At 35.2% G+C, this 17,769-nt stretch overlaps 1 protein-coding gene across 1 annotated transcript in view; it reads left to right on the forward strand.

Annotated features, from left to right (window-relative positions):
• SOS2 (SOS Ras/Rho guanine nucleotide exchange factor 2) overlaps nt 1-17,769 on the forward strand; it is a 72,100-nt gene that overhangs the window by 46,207 nt on the left and 8,124 nt on the right. The window contains exons 13-19 of the mRNA XM_046652262.1: nt 1,484-1,587; nt 3,703-3,925; nt 6,891-7,010; nt 7,157-7,319; nt 12,456-12,573; nt 13,840-14,012; nt 16,713-16,829. Of these exons, the coding sequence (XP_046508218.1) occupies nt 1,484-1,587; nt 3,703-3,925; nt 6,891-7,010; nt 7,157-7,319; nt 12,456-12,573; nt 13,840-14,012; nt 16,713-16,829 (1,018 nt within the window). The remainder of the gene's footprint in view (nt 1-1,483; nt 1,588-3,702; nt 3,926-6,890; nt 7,011-7,156; nt 7,320-12,455; nt 12,574-13,839; nt 14,013-16,712; nt 16,830-17,769) is intronic.

Consider the following 17,769-nt stretch of genomic DNA (forward strand, 5'->3'; position numbering starts at 1 on the left):
TTATGACGAATAAAGCTGCTATGAAGTTTATTTTAGAAGTCTTTGGTGAATATATTTTTATATATCCCACAGCGCTTGTCCTGATTACCCCCTCCCAGCGATGTGTGAGAACTCCAGGTGCTCCCCAGCCTCGCCAGCATTAAGTGATGTCATTCTTTTTACCTTGGCCAAACTGGTGGGGAATAGTGGTATCTGTTTGTGGTTTTAATTTGTATTTTTCTGATGACTGGTGACATTGAGAACTTTTTAGTGTCTCTCATTGGCTATTCCTACTTACTTTGTGAAGAATCTTCAGCTCTTGTGCCTTTTTTATTGAGTAGTCTTTTTATTCTGGTGTAGTAGTGTGATGAATAGGATTGGACGCAGTCTTTTGTCAGATAGTTTTGCAGTTATTTTCTTCCAGCCAGTCTGTGGCTTGCCTATTACTTTTCTTAATCTTGTCTTTTGATAAGTTCAAGTCTTTAATTGTGATAAAATCTAATTATGAGTTATTTTTTCTTTTATATGGAAGTAATTTTTAAATTACATTGGATGCTATAGAAACTAGGAAGAAAAGAAAATGGAAGGAGAGTTACTTGAATTGACCTAAGTGTAAACTTAGAAGCTAACAATTTTGTGACCACTTGAAATATTCTTCAAGCTGCTAAGCTAACCAGGCGTACAGTGACTCAAGGTTGCTTTATTACAGATAGGATAACAGAAATTGGGAATTCAAAATATTGTCTTAGTCTGGGAGAAAAACTATTGTGTCTCAGTTGGTGGGGTGAGGTGGGGGTGGCTAACCTAGAAAGTCACTGAAATAATGAAGGAAAAAATGATAATGTAATGTATTTACACTATCTATAAATCTCTGAGGTGGAGAATCGAATGTTATATTTATATAGATTGATTAAATCTCTATTCGCAAGATTGTAAGTGATTATTTTTGTGGTACTACAAAACAAAATAGCTGTCTGTCAGAAATATCTTTGTCTTCTGGTAGAAATGTGGGCACATATGTAAGTTACATAGAAATTTGACAATAGTTTTTGAATGTAAAACCAGATACACTAAATCTCAGTTGATTTTCCATTTTATGTGAAAAATAGATCAAAATTTAGATCTTAAAAAAATCCTTTCAACTTAAAGACTTAAAAATAGATTTTGTACTATATAGAGTATGAATTTTCTACATATCAATAATGAAAAGGTACTTTTTCTGAACATAAAATGAATGGCTAATTAAGTACAGAAACCCTACGTTTTATGCTTATAAATTTTTTTGAAAGTATAATTTTTAAAGAAACAGTCTGGAGACCTACTGTCTTCGTGTCATTGAAGCATTTAAGGTATTATTAAATACAAATTAGAGACTCTTTGAGTGTTATATTGTATATATAATACCCTTATATATAAAGGTATCACCATGGCGTGGAGAAGTGAAAGCAGTATAATTGAATGCTTATGTGTCACTAAAATTTAGCTCTTCTTTTCACTTTATCAGGATCTTAAATGTGTTTCGGCACTGGGTTGAACACCATTTTTATGATTTTGAAAGAGATTTGGAGTTGCTTGAACGGCTAGAATCCTTCATTTCAAGTGTAAGAGGTATATTATTTAAAGGTTTGATTGGATCTTGTGTTGCACATGAGTTTATTTGTATTTTTTATTTTATTTTATTTTGGTGAGAAAAATTAGCCCTGAGCTGCCACCTGTTGCCAATCTTCTTCTTTTTTGCTTGAGGAAGATTGTTGCTGAGCCAACATCTGTGCTGGTCTTCCTCCATTTTGTATGTGGGATGCCACCACAGCATGGCTTGATGAGCGATATGTAGGTCTGCACCTGGGATCTGAACTTGTGAACCCCATGCTGCCAAAGTGGAGTGCACAAACTTAACCACCACGCCACCAGGCCAGCCCCCTAAGTTTATTTTTAAATTTGTGTGACTTTTAATTTAAGAAACTGAACTATTTCTCATTTTTAAAAAGCTGAAATAACATTTGGAATGATTTTTATCAACTCTGAGAAGCTCTCCTATGTACAGAAACACCTGAAGTCTTAGAACCCTGCCTATTCAAGTCTTTTCAACCTTGCTTTTTCGAGAAGGAGGATCATTCTTTTAAAGAAGTCAAAAGTCCTCTTTAATAAATTTAAGACTTAATTTTATCTCATCTCAAGGTTTACATTCCTTCAATTAATTAAATATTTGTTTGATTTTATCTGTTTTCTTATTCTCCTTAATCTTATTCTTTAGTTTTGAATGGTTAATGGCTTATGGCTTTTTAAATAATACTTACTTCCCCTGGAATAGTTTTTGGTATATTTTTAGCACCTGGAAGACAGCAGTTGCCTACCTGAAATTTCAGAATACAGCCTGTGAAATGAAATTCTAGGTCATGAATATGTAAACAAATGTATCATCAAATGTATGTTATTGAATCAAGAACATTTACATTTTATCTGACAGTATAAGGCATTAATTAAGAATACCATAGCTAAGCCTAGCTTGTCTCATCTCCTACTTGTTCTCTAAGGGGAATTTTACTTTCATTAAAAGAGAGAATGTGATTCTTTGTTTCAATTTTAAGATGTTTGAGATGTCTTTTTTCATGTGTGGCTTAAAACTGTTTACAGTACAAAATTAATTTTTAAATAATATTCTTAATGAGGACAATAGATTAAATGTAATCTAAGAAGCTTCTGAAATACACATATTAGAATAAAGCTAGTAAATGGTTAAGTTAGTATCTATAGTTAATGTCTAAAGGCCTTTCCTATGTAAGTTATACCTCAGGATAATCAAATAGTTGATGAGGAAAAGTTTCTTTTTATAATATTGTAACTAATAAGTGAAGAAGGAATGATAGAATATTACCATCTCTCAACTCCTAGTAACATCACAAGAAGAAGTAGCAGGATATTATATGCCTCCTGTCAGCCAATCTGGTGACGTACTAGTTGAGTTCACGCACTCTGCTTCAGTGGCCCAGGGTTCGCAGGTTCGGATCCTAGGCACAGACCTATGCACTCCTCATAAAGCCATGCTGAGGCAGCGTCCCATATACAAAAAATAAAGTAAGATCGGCAACAGATGTTAGCTCAGGGGCAATCTTCCTCACTGAAAAAAAAAAATTGATCCTGAATCAGATCTAGTCTCTGTGTCTGATTTTACAGAAAACACAGGGGAAAGAGAAACATGGCCGATGTTTTGGCAAAATTCAGACTTGGGAAACGCCACAGGGCTAATGATTCAATTTCAACAAATAAGTTGCAAACAAAAATGAGAGATGAGGGGGAACCTGTAGATGAAAGGAGACTTGAGATATATTGACTCAGTGCAATGTGCAGTGTGTTCAGATCCTATTTTGAACAAACCAGCTGTAAGAAAGTGTTTATGAGACACGGAAATTTTAACAGTAACTAGATATTTAATGGTATGAAGAACTTATTGTCATTTTTTTATATGTGATAATGGTATTGTGGTTAGTTTTAAAAGCCTTTAACTTTTGGGTACATACTTAAGTATGAATGAAGTGATATGATGTCTTAGATTTGTTTTGAAAGGATGTAGGGAGAGGAGGGAGGGCGTGAATGGGGTTAGATGAAAGAACAAGTGGCCATGAGTTAATAATTGTTGAAGCTGGGTGAAGGTTAAAGATTATACAGAGATTTGCAGTTGTGTCTATCAAGTAAAAGGCATTTTTGTTTATGATCTTTTTCTAGGGAAAGCTATGAAGAAATGGGTAGAGTCTATTGCTAAGATCATCAAGAGGAAGAAACAGACTCAGGCAAACGGAATAAGCCATAATATCACCTTTGAAAGCCCACCCCCCCCGATTGAATGGCACATCAGCAGACCCGGGCAGTTCGAGACCTTTGATCTCATGACACTTCATCCAATAGAAATTGCACGCCAGCTGACGCTTTTGGAATCTGATCTCTATAGGTAGGCAATCAGTGATAATTTGATGCTCTGTTTTCAAAAACTTTGAACATACCTGTAGTTTCAGAACATTTTGCAAATTATTCATGAGTGCTTAAAAATACCTCCTCTATTCTTTGGGCTTGGAGGAAAGCTCATAGCAGTTTTTAAGTGCAGTGTCTTCTGCAGGTAAAAGTCGTATAGCATGTTGCTCCTCAGGCCTGGGTTGGGCGCCAGCAGTCCTTCACAAGAGGATGGCAGGGAGAGGACCACGGCGGCAGGCACCCAGCCCCCTTCGGCCTCTCCCAGATCTCTTCAGCTGCAGCTGGCTCAGCTGAGGCGGTCAGCATGGGTGTGAGGCTCTTGGCAAATAGACTCCTGAGTGAGGCAGGCTTTCTTCTTTTTATTGCATTCTACAAATCAAAATTTTAATTTGTGGCTTGACTGGGTTAGGTTTGTTGGGCAAATGAATAACAAAATTCTTAGAAGAATAAAGATTTCTTAACTTCTTTTAAGGAGTTTCAGATACTGTAGCTATTTGAAGTCAATATTAAAATGTTAAAGAAAAGTTATTTGTGAGGTAGTGTGATGAGGAACCATACTTAAACCTTGTGAACCATTTTCTTTCCTTTATAAAGATTACTAGATGTGCGCTTGGCTGTTTGTTTTTAACTCTATCCCATCATCTGTCTTTATGTATAAAGCGTTTCCTGCCGTCGCCTTATATCCACACACATCGCCCATTCTCAACCTAACCTTTTAGTTTCATGGCTTCATCACTTCCAATGTTGTTCTCTACTCACAGTCAGACACCTCCTGTGGTCATATTCTGAATCTTGTCATCACTGCAAACCATTCTTATTCCAAAATTACTAATGGAAGCATCTCATTCCTTCGTAACTATAGTCTTCTCTCCTTTCAGCTTACTTTATCAGCTTCCTGTCTTTTTAAACCACTATCTTTGCCCCATTCATTAGCCCCCTCTGTCCTCTCCTCCCTCCTAATTTAAGGTTTCTTCTTTCATTTACAATGCAGGCTCCTGGGAAGGACTTGCAGGAACCCTTGCCCCTGGTCAAAAAATAACCCCCCACCACTGTTGTTCCATCAGAAACCTTTCTGCCTTCAGGAGCCCTTTTTAAAGTAAAGACTCTTATGAGGTTATCCTGATTAGCAGCCATTTTTTTTTACAGGGATTATAATAGAAAAGCAAGAATATATAGTTTAGTGCTAATTAAAAATGTAGGAAGGCACCAGAGATAAAACTTTGCTTTCTTTAGAACTGGGCCTCTGGTGTCGCTGGCTTTGCTGTTCAGAATTTAGCACACACGTCAGAGGTTGTCATTGTTTGATTCAGAACGTCATGTTTTAAGTAATTTGGAGTTCGGGTGGTTTTTGTTTCTATTGTGGCATTTGTGAAAGGTAGGAATGAAAGCACTTGTTACTTGAGATAACAAAGCAAATAGTACTGAATCAAGTGTTTCCTCATAGAGTGACTGCTCCATGAATGGACATCTGAGAAAAAAAGTGCTTAGCTCTATGTGGACCTGGTTTCAGAACATAGAAATCCCATTGTTAAGTGATTTGTGTATTATGGAAGAAGGGCAACATATGTAAAACATTGGCACTTTGTAAGCTAAATTTTTGGTGAAATAATAGAACCACTTCAGAAAACTTATTTCAAAAACTGTTAGTAAGTACCCATTTGTAGTGAAATCTACTGGTTAAAAACTTTTTTTTTTAAATTAATAGCTAAGTCTGTAGGACATTGATGACAATGCCAGTGGTCAACTTTTTTTTTTTTTTTGAGAAAGATTAGCCCTGAGCTAACATCTGCTACCAATCCTCCTCTTTTTTGCTGAGGAAGACTGGCCCTGAGGCAGTATCCATGCCCATCTTCCTCTACTTTATACATGGGACGCCCACCACAGCATGGTGTGCCAAGTGGTGCTATGTCTGCACCCAGGATCCGAACCACTGAACCCTGGGCTCCTGAGGCAGAATGTGCGCACTTAACCGCTGTGCCACCAGACTGGACCCTGGTCAACTTTTTAAATTATGTAATCCTGACTCTCTGTATACAATGATTTAATCTGCTCTTCTGTCTGATTTTTTATTTATTTCAGCTATTCCAAAAAATGTAGAAAATAATACAATGAGGGCTCGTGAACAGCAAAAGCATTACAAATAAAATTGAGATCTCTTATGTAATTCTCCCCAATCCCATTCTTTTCTCCCAAGGAATAACCACTATCCTGTATTTGGTGTTTATATTGCTACGTGTCATAAGATTTACACACACATACACTCCTAAAAAATATATAGTACTGTTTTACGCATTTTAAAACTTTATATTTATGTGTCATTCTGCAACTTGTTTTTTACTGAAGTTGTTTCTGGCATTTGTTCAAGTTGATGAATCTAGCTCTAGTTTGCTTGTTTTAGTTGTGGTGTGCTCTTCCGTTGTGTGGACACTGCAGAATTTGTCCAGTCTCTTGATGAGTCTCTAGGTTGTCTGAGAGTTTTCACTCCTGCCAACACTGCTTCACTGCACCTTCTTAGAACCTGGTGCCTGGACAGCGCCTTCCTAGGTGGAGAACTGCTAGGTGGTCTGGGACGGATATCGTCAGTACTAGGAGATCTGGGCAAATCGCTTTACAAAGGGTCGTATCAGTTTTTACTTGCACGTCAGTGTTGGAGAGTTCCTGTTTTTTCACCTTTTTACCCATTGGTTATTATCAGACTTTTGTTAGTCTGACAGGAATAAAATGGAATCTGATTGTGGTTTAGTGTTCTTTTCCCTGAATAAGAGAGAAAGTGTTTTTTCATGTTTGTGGCTATTTGGGTCTGTTCCTCAGTGAATTGCCTATTCGGCTGTTTATCCATTTATCTTTTGGGTTAATTGTCTTTTCTGTTAAGTTTTAGGAGGGGTTTAAATAATTTTGATTCCAGTCATTTGTGGGTTAAGTTACACTGATTTTTGGTTCCACAGGAAAGTCCAGCCTTCTGAACTTGTAGGGAGTGTGTGGACCAAAGAAGATAAAGAAATAAATTCTCCAAATTTATTAAAAATGATTCGCCACACCACAAATCTCACCCTCTGGTTTGAAAAGTAAGTTTTACGTACTCTGTCTTATTCTTAAGAATCATAATTTTAAGTCATATATAAGCCAAAATTCTGGCTGAAAATATATTTATTCTCTTCTAAACTAGGTGAGGAAATTGCTTTCTAAGCCATGAATTTTTTTTTTTGGTTAGGTGCATTGTGGAAGCAGAAAATTTTGAGGAACGAGTGGCAGTACTAAGTAGAGTTATAGAAATTCTGCAAGTTTTTCAAGATTTGAATAATTTCAATGGCGTACTGGAGATAGTCAGTGCAGTGAATTCAGTGTCAGTGTACAGACTAGACCATACCTTCGAGGTAAGTTTTAAACTTAAATATTTCATCCTTTCGGGGTGAGATAAAATTAACATAAAAGAGAGTCCTTCTACTACTGGTCTTTTTGAGTAAATCCATCTTATTCCCTTAAATACAGTGATGTCAAGATATTAGTAGATACATCAATATACCCTAGGAAGCCTAGGATTCATCACAGAATATGGGATTTGTGACTTTGTTTAATATGCTTACCTAACTGTAATGAAGTTCCAGATGGATTTTTTTTGGCAGCACATTGATTGATAATTTCAAATAAATGATAAAGGATTTTAAATATATATACAAATTACTTTAATCACCTTTAGTATATACTCAAAGAAAGAGTAACATGGAGAGAACCCTTTCTAAAACTTAAATTTTTTTTTAATTATAAAATAGTATATATTTAGTGTTTATTATGGAAAAGACAGAAGATACAGAAAGTATAGAAGGAAATTTCGTATATATTTTTGATAACAAAATTGATATCATATTGTACATAGATTTTTATGGCCTGTATCTTTTTATCATAAACATTTTCCTGTTTTATTAGCTTGTTTTCAAAAACAAATTTTTATTTTATTTATTTATTTATTTGCTGAGGAAGATTAGCCCTGAGCTAACATCTGTTGCGACTCTTCCTCCTTTTTTGCTTGAGGAAGATTAGCCCTGAACTAATGTCTGTGCCAGTTTTCTTCTGCTTTTTATGTGGGTTGCCACCATAGCATGGCTGATGAGTGGTGTAGGTCCAAACCCATGAACCTGGGCCGCCAAAGCAGAGCATGCCAAACTCAGCCACTTTGTCACAGGGCCAGCCCCCCAAAAACAATTTTTTTTTTTTTTTTTGAGGAAGATTAGCCCTGGGTTAATTGCTGCCATTCCTCCTCTTTTTGCTCAGGAAGACTGGCCCTGAGCTAACATCCATGCCCATCTTCCTCTACTTTATATGTGGGACGCCTACCACAGCATGGCGTGCCAAGCGGTGCCCTGTTCGCACCAGGGATCTAAACCAGCGAACCCTGGGCCTCCGATGCAGAACGTGCACACTTAACCACTGCGCCACCGGGCTGGCCCCCCAAAACAAATTTTTAATGGCTGCATGGTTTTGTATCCCATGGATAAACCATAGTTTCCTTTATCACTTTGTTGTGGGACAGTTATTTCTGATTTTTTGCTGGGATAAATTTAACATGGAACATCCATATACAGAAATCTTTGTAAGACTTGATTATTTCCCTAAATGAATTTCTGGAGGTGGAATTCCTGGGTCAGAGTTTTTATGTATTTTAAGACCTTTGATACTATTGCCAAGGTGCTAGAAAGCAAGATATGATAAATCCCTCTGGGTAATATCATATTGAAAAGTTATTTACAGATTTCATGGGCCAAAAGTAAAAAAGCACCTCCTCTTTTTTTCTTTGTATTTTTATAAATAACTAGTGAGGTTTTAAAAAATTTATTGGCCATTTTAATTTCTGCTGTATAATTAATCTATTCATATTGTCTCTTATTTTTCTATTTGAGTGTTTGCATCTTATTGATTTTTATGAACTTTTATATATTAAAGATAGTAACACTTAGATACTGCCCATATTTTCTCTGGTTTCTATTTGTCTTTATCTACTTTTTTTATTTTAAAATTTTTATATATGAAAGTTAAACATATCAACATCGTCATTTACGAATTCGTCTTTTGCTTTTGTACCTGGAGAGTCTTTTGTTGTTGTTGTTGTTTTGAGGAAGATTAGCCCTGAGCTAACATCTGCTGCCAATCCTCCTCTTTTTGCTGAGGAATACTGGCCCTGAGCTAACATCCATGCCCATCTTCCTCTACTTTATATGTGGGACACCTGCCACAACATGGCTTGACAAGCGGTTTGTAGGTCCACACCCAGGATCCAAACCGGCAAACCCCAGGCCGCCGAATCGGAATATGGGAACTTAATAGCTGCACCACCAGGCCGGCCCCTGGGAAGTCTTTTTTCCATGCCTAAGTGAAGGATAAAAGAGACTTAGCCGTACAAACATATTATTGCCTTTGGGAATGTGCATTTTTACAGTCTTTCTGGGAAGTAATCTGGCAATATATGTTAAAATTTAAAATATACGTGCTCTTGGACACAGAATAAAAACACCAGACTACAAAGTTAGTGTACAAAGATGTAGTTTCTGCAGCATTAACTGAAGTAGCAGAAAACTGGGAACAACCTGTGTGTCTATCAATAGGAGAATGATTGAGTACGTTATCTTTCACCTACCACGTAGTATATTGTGTGGCTATAGAAAAAAAGTGAATAGGATCTATGTGTATTGTCTTAGAAGAATATCTGTGATGTTTTAGGGGGAATGTCTTAAGAAACTTTAAAATAATGAGTGTAACGTGATTTCATTTTGATATAACAAAGCAGAACAAACCCTAAGCATGTAAGCAGAGTTGCACGAGCATTGAGAAGAGTATGGAAGGACACATGGTCTTCTCTTAATGTTGGTTCTTTCAGTGGGTTGTAATTAGAGGGGAGTGGAGGGTGAACTGCTTTCATGTATGTATTTTTCTCTTTGGATGTTTGTATTTTATTGATTTGTATTAACTTTTTATAAAGGTATTAACAGTCAAATATTGCCAATATTAATCTACTTAATAGATTAATAATTTCAGTTCTGATTCTGAAAAACTCTGAGGTGAGGTAGTATATTTGTTTTGAGAAGTTAAACTTTAATTTCTTAAAATATTGAGTGCAGAACAATATTTATGAAAGTATGTATAAGGTATAAAGAATAAAAATACAAAGAACACCTGTATACCTGGCATCTGATTTAAAAACCCCTCCCAAGTCTGTCTTCTTCCCTGCCCCTTCAGAGCCAACCACTATTCTGAATTTTGTGCTTATCTTTCTCTTGCTTTTTTCTATAGTTTTATTATTTGTATCTCTAAACAATGTATTGTTTCATTTTGTGTTTCTTAATTACATGTGAATATAATTCTTCAAAGACTTCTTTTATTCAACATTATATTCCTGAAATTCATCCATGTTGTTTCTTGTAGCTATAGTTCATTCTTTTTCATAACTGTATCATATTATAGGAATAAATTTACCAAAATTTATTTATTTATTCATTAGCTCTAATGGTCTTTGAATTGTTTCCAGTGTGGGCCTATTAGCAGTAATATTGTTATAGACATTTTCTACATATATCCTGGTGCATACATGCACAAATTTCTGTAAGTTATGTACATAGAAGTAGAATTACTGGATGATAGGATGTAGATATCTTCAGATTTACCTGATAATGCTAAGTTGCTTTTCCAAGTAATTGTACCATTTTATATTCCCACCAGAAATGTACGAGTTCTAGTTGTTCCACATTCTCACCAATATTTGATATTGTCAGTTCTTTTAATTTTTCCAGCCTTGTGATTTGGTTTATAATTCCCCGATTTCTAATGAGTTTGAACTTCTTTTTAAATATTTATTGGTTCCTTGTATTTCTTCTTTGGAAATGTTTGACCTTTTTTTTGTTGTTTTTCTTATGAATTTGTATGAGTTCTCTTATATACTGGATTTTAATCCTTCATCATTTATGTGTGTTGTAAATATCTTTTCCCAGATTGAAGTTTCCCTTTTCACCTTTTTTTTATGATTTCTTTTGATGAACAGTGTTTTTAATGGAGTCAAATTTACTTATTTTTTTTCTTTGTAATTTGTGCTTTTTGGTGTCTTGTTTAACAGATCCTCCTGTGTTATCTTAATGTTTTGTCTTTCACATTAAGTCCTTAATCCAGCTGGAAGTGAGTTTTGAGTATGGGGTGAGGTTGGAGTCTTAATTTCATTTTTTGTTCCATACAGCTAGTCAGTTGGTCTCACACATTTATTGAAAGTTCATCCTTTCCCCATTGATCTGTAGTTCCAGCCGTGTCATAAACTGAGTGTCCATAAGTGTGTAGGCCTATTTCTGGTCTCTCTGTTCCTTTGATATATTTGATTATTTATGTGCCAATGCCACATGTCTAAATTACCATAACTTTATACTAGTTCTTGGTAAAGTATAGTAGGGCAAGTGCCCACCAAACTTAATCTTGTTCAAGAGTGACTTCCTTTTGACCCTTTGCTCTTCTATATAGATTTTAGAATCAGTTTAATGTCTTTAAAAGTTTGGGATTTGGGTAGGAATTGCATTGGCTCTATAAATCAGTTAGTGAGGAACCAGCATTTTTACAATAATGAGTCTTCCCAACCATGAACATGGCATATCTCTCCATTTATTTATTCATTTAATAAAGTTCTATGGTTTGCTTAACAATTTCACACCTTTTTTGTTAGATTTATATTAGAATATTTTTTAAAATCTTGTTTTCTTTATTGGTGATGTCTAGAAATGCAGTCGATTTTTACCTGTTGGTTGTATATCCAGCAACATTGCTAAATTCTCTGCTTAACACTCCATATGTAGATTTATTGGATTTCTTCACATACAGTCATATCCTCTGTGAATACTGACACTTTTTCTTTTCAGTCCCTAGACCTTTGTTTATTTTTCTTGTCCATGCTAGTTGGGACTTCTGTATTACTGAATACAGGTGACAATGCAGTCACTTTTACTTTTTCCTTAAGTTAAAGGAAATGCATTGAATGATTCTCTGTCAAGTATAATGTGGGCTGTGGATTTATGTGTGTACTTATCAGGTTAAAAATAAAGTGATTAATTTTTAATAAGAAACTGTAATAATGAAATATAAAAGAAATGACTGCTTACTTGGTTTACTAAATTTTTGTTCAATTTTTCTCTCCTTCCCACAGCCTTCTCCTCCTTACCAAAACCTTACTCTTAGTCCCAAAAGACCTTTCAGTTGAAAAATATTTGATTGCTGAGGGATTATATTTCTTTCCTATGGCTGTAACTTGAAACTCTGGCTATACAGAATTATTAACAATAAGGTCCTAAGGAAGAATTTTTTTATTGCTTAATCCTCTAATTATATTAGAAAAAACTGTCTTATGTTTACAGATAAGAGAAATCATTTCAGGCAAATGTAGAAAAATTGTTTTTCACATATTTGGAAAATTTTATAAAATTCAAAGCTCTGCATAAAATATGATTGAATTGTAAATACAAATTATACTCAATTTATATATTTTAAAGGCATTGCAGGAAAGAAAAAGGAGAATTTTGGATGAAGCTGTGGAATTAAGTCAAGATCACTTTAAAAAATACCTAGTAAAACTTAAGTCAATCAATCCACCTTGTGTGCCTTTTTTTGGTAAGTTACTAAATATAGATCCATAGTTTGAGGGAGAGTGTGTTATAACCAAAAGAGACCAGCCTTTATAGGCAGATTGTCCTGATTCTGTCTGAGCGCATCTGCTTTTAGTAGCTGTCTATATTGATAAATAAAATTTAAACTCTCTTGGGACCGGCCCGGTGGTGCAGCGGTTAAATTCACACGTTCTGCTTCGGCCCAGGGTTCCCCAGTTTGGATCCTGAGTGCGGACCTACGCACCACTTGTCAAACCATGATGTAGCAAGCGTCCCAAATATAAAGTAGAGGAAGATGGGCACAGATGTTAGCTCAAGGCCAGTCTTCCTCAGCAAAACAAGGAGGATTGGCGGCAGATGTTAGCTCAGGGCTAATCCTCCTCCTCAAAAAAACACCTTAAACTCTATTTTCTGATCTATAAAATGAAGATTATGAGAATCACCTCATAGAATTATTATAAGGAGCTCTGTGGGGTCTCATCTATAAGAGCACTAATCCCGTTCATGCGGCTCCACCCTCATGAGTTAAGCACCTCCCAAAGGCCTCACCTCTTGATACCATCACATTGGGCATTAGGATTTCAATGTATGAACATTCAAACCATAGCTTGCACACGCATGCATATGCGAGCACACACACACACACAAACACACACACACACACACACACACACACACACAGCCCTGGTGGTTATAACCAAAAATGTCTTCATTTCCCAAATATTCCCTGGGGGACAAAATTGCCCCCAGTTGAGAGTCACTGATTTAAATGAGTCAGTAATTTTGCATGAAAAAGGAAGTAAAAACTTTCTTACTGTCCCCAGAGTGAGGAATAATTCTTTTTCTATCTAAATTATGGGCTTTGAGAAAACAGAATTAGTTTGTAAATCTATAGTCTTATTAACCAGAATTGGGTTAAAATTAATTTACTGATTAGAATCATTATTTATAATCAAGTATTAAAATGGTTAAAATAGATTTAACACAATTTATACTTTGTGAATGAATCCTCCCTTTTATTTTAGACTATTAGTCTAAGAAATGGTGAATTAAGCTTTTTCTAAATCCTCATTTTCTTTTTATTTTAAATTATCTCTGTGAAAAAGTTCTTACTGTGGAATTAATTATTAAGTCTATCAGACTTACCAGCGTTCTAGGAGTAGAATTGCTGGATTATAGGGTGTCTTTCAGCTTCACTAGATCAGTTGTTTAGCAAAATGGTTAAGTAACCAACTTTGTAACTTTTCTTCAAATACTTTTTTTTTACTAGGAATATATTTAACAAATATTCTGAAGACTGAAGAAGGGAATAATGATTTTTTAAAAAAGAAAGGGAAAGATTTAATCAATTTCAGTAAGAGGAGGAAAGTAGCTGAAATTACTGGAGAAATTCAGCAGTATCAGAATCAACCTTACTGTTTACGGATAGAACCAGAGATGAGGGTAAATATTTCTTTGCTTATCTTTAAAAGAGAATATGTTAAATCCTCTATCTGTAAGAAATATCAGAACCACACGTTATTCTATTTATTTTGTTATGAAAATAATGAGTTAATAACTAATAAATAGAAGTAGTAAAAATATTAGATATTCTGTACTATAATCTGCAGTTATTAAATTATAATATTAGATACTTTTTCTTGAAAGTATTGCTTCTTTGCACAACTGGTTCAGATAACGCTTTCAAAAAATGAATGAAAAAAATGGAAAGAAGCTTTCTGATATCCATGCAGTAAAAAGAAAATCCACCACTAGTACTATCGTTGATTTGTAGACATTTTAGATGTTTTACATGTGCCAGTATAACATTAAGTAAGTAATCCCGTCATTAGAAAACTGGGTTTAAGCATTCTATTAATTGATGTTCTTTTTTGAGCAATATTGTTCATAATGTTGATTCTGTGGTACTATAAGATATGGAATTCCTCCTAAATTAGAGTGAATGATATTATGTTTATGTTAAATGAATTTTATTATATTGTACTTATTTGAAATTCAGAACATATAAGTATTGATCACAGTAAGTTCACCTGTCACATTAAAAATTGTGCTAAACTCTCAACATGTAGCCCGCAGGTGGGCATGTTGGGTGAAAATGGCCACCATCATCACTCCCACCCTCCTAAATTCTAAGATGGTAACTATTCTTTGTTCCCAGTTGAAAACAAAGTATCTTAAAGGCCTAACAATGACCTAAAGTACACCATTATGAAAATGTATGGATGCCTGCTCGAAAGAAATGGTGATACACAATTGGTGGTCATCTGTTTCATCCCATTCCCTCACCATTGGGCCAACTCTCTGTGATGTGGAACTTCATGAGGATAAAGAAATATGTTTGTGAAGCCCAGAATACAGTTGACCATATATTTCCCCACAGAAATAACGTAATGTTGTAGTTGGCTATGCTTGAAATAGTACTTTTAGCATTCACTCAGTAACTCCTAATAGGTTTTTATGATCTGGTCTAGACTTCCTCTCACAGTTTAAAGCATTCTTTTGGGGGCAAAGGGGTGGGGCGGAGAATGCTTTCTTTGTAACTTGAGTCAAAGTAAGTTTAAAATGTAAACAAAGTAGCTATTCACTTTTCAAATCATAGTTAACCAAGCTAAATAGTATTAAAAAATAGAGCAAAGGATGAGGAAAGTCAAGAATACTGCTGTTATAACTTTATAAAAGTCTTTGAATTACTATTGGTTCATATGATTTAATTTAGACAACCTAAATATAAGAACAAATTGTTAAAGGAGTAATATAATTTTCTTGAAATGGGCAGAATGCCTGAAAAATGGAAGAATTTTATACTAGAAATTCTAAAGATCGTTTTGCCTACTTCTCAAGCTAAAACCCAGTACTTCTTTTTGTATGTGCTTTTAAACCACTTCAAAATTAAATAAAGCTAAATCCAGTGATTTGCTTCTAAGGAATTTTTCTAAGGAAATCATCAGAGATGCACAGAAAAATGTATATACAAGGAGTTAATAATAATAATTGTTATTATAGCAAAGAATTAGAAAGCACTTGTATGGATAACTACCTATGTGGCAGTTGGTGAAATAAATTCTGGAACATCCATCTGATGAAATATTATAGAGTTAAAATTTGTATTTTAGGGGCCGGCCCCATGGCCGAGTGGTTAAGGTCTTGCACTCCGCTGTGGCGGCCCAGGGTTTTGCTGGTTTGGATCCTGGGCGTGGACGTGGCACCGCTCGTCAGGCCACGTTGAGGCGGTGTCCCATATGCCACAACTAGAAGGACCTGCAACTAAGATATACAACTATGTACCAGGGGGGATTTGGGGAGATAAAGCAGAAAAAAAAAAAAGATTGGCCACAGTTGTTAGCTCAGGTGCCAATCTTTAAAAAAAAAATGTGTATTTTTATAAAGTAAGTAAACCACATGGAAGAAAATTAATTGAATGTAAACTAAAAAAAAGGTTAAAAATAACTATGCTGTGATCCCAATTTTGTGAGGAAAAAATGCAGTATGGGTATACATGCATATATTCACACACACAGTTTAGACATTGGAAAGAAACTCTAACAGTAAAATGTTAACAGCGAGATCTCTGGTTAATGAGATTACTGTTGATTTTTCTTTTTGCACTTTGCTAAATCATCTACATTTTCTACCTAAAAACTTAAATTTAAGCTTAGAAAAAAATTTTTGATAAAGACAAAAAAGTGATTTTACTAGAGGCTAGCACAGATTTTTAGTTTATAATTGTTCCTGAAATTACTTTTGACTAGACCTTAATCCGATTTATCTCTGCTTTTTTTCTGATTATCACAGTTTCATTGTGGTATTATAACTATAATTCTGTTCTAAACACTTGATAACTTACTGGTGATGATCATTTTGTTGTTATAATGAGTAGGAATAATGTTAACTGAGGGATACTGAACCATGGGTTGATAAGTGAAAATCTGTTCATCCTCTTAGTAGAACTTTAAAACTAGATTATACAACTTCCATAGAAATTATACGGTTTTATCCAAAAGTAGAGAGATTGGAATCAGCGATCCTTGTGGACTTTTCAGACATTATGATCTCTTAATTTGTTGATAATTTTTTTGTATTAAACTGATGAAATGAATGATTTAATAAGATCTAAAACATGTACTTATGCATTTTTGATTCCAGCGGTTCTTTGAAAACCTTAACCCCATGGGAAGTTCTTCTGAAAAAGAGTTTACGGATTATTTGTTCAACAAATCACTAGAAATTGAACCCCGCAACTGCAAACAGCCACCTCGATTTGTAAGTCCATTATGATTTTGGAAACATTTTTTTAAAACGATATTATCTTCAATGTTTAACAACCTGCTTCAGTAGCTGTTTTTGAGTGTTTTGTTTTGCAGTACAATACTGTTTCTAAAATTATATATACCCGGGCGGGGCGGAGGCTAGAAATGTCAGCCTTTTGATAAAATCTGGTTTATCCCTTATCTTAGTACTGCTTTTCTGTCCTCTTTTGATCCTTCCTAGTATAGTATAAAGGGAAAAGCTGTGAGAAAGTGAGACCCTAAAATGACAGGTAGCTGGTTGGAACAGGAAGCCAAAGGACCTGAGGAGGAGTAAGCAGGTGTATCGGCTTTTTCTGCTTGACTGTGACTCCTGCCACGAGGGCACCATGGTTGAGCCCACTTCTCCCACTAAAATGTGCTGCGACAGTTCCTGGTTATTCCCGGGGTTTGCATGGCGACAGGAGTAGTAGAAGACCAGTTCTAAGGAGCTGAAAGTGAAGGAAGATGTGGGAGGAAGTGAAAACGTTTATCACACACCAACTTTGGGCCAAGCAGTAATCTGGGTAGTTTCATCTCATCTCCACAAGAGTTGTATGATCTCATTTTACCACAAAATCTGAGGCCCAAAGCAGTTAAATGAGTTTTTCAAGGCTGGACAGCTAGATATTGGCACAGTTGAGATTTCAGCTCAAGTTATCTCAGTCTGAGATCCATGTTTTTCACTAGCTTACCACCGTGAGAGTTTTAAAAGAGGGCAGAGGTTGAGGATGGGGACAGTGCTAGCGGTTTTCTCCAAAGACTAAAATGCCATTGTAGAGTAAGTGACCAACCTTACTTACTATTAGGAACAAAAAAAGGTCTTTTTTTTGGTATAATATGTTGCATAGATTGTGTCCACAGTAAATATTTGTAAAATTGACATTGGTGATTTGAAGGAGAAGTTTAGGTTCAAG

This window comes from Equus quagga, chromosome 2 (genome assembly GCF_021613505.1).
Source record: "Equus quagga isolate Etosha38 chromosome 2, UCLA_HA_Equagga_1.0, whole genome shotgun sequence".
Lineage (NCBI taxonomy): Eukaryota > Metazoa > Chordata > Mammalia > Perissodactyla > Equidae > Equus > Equus quagga.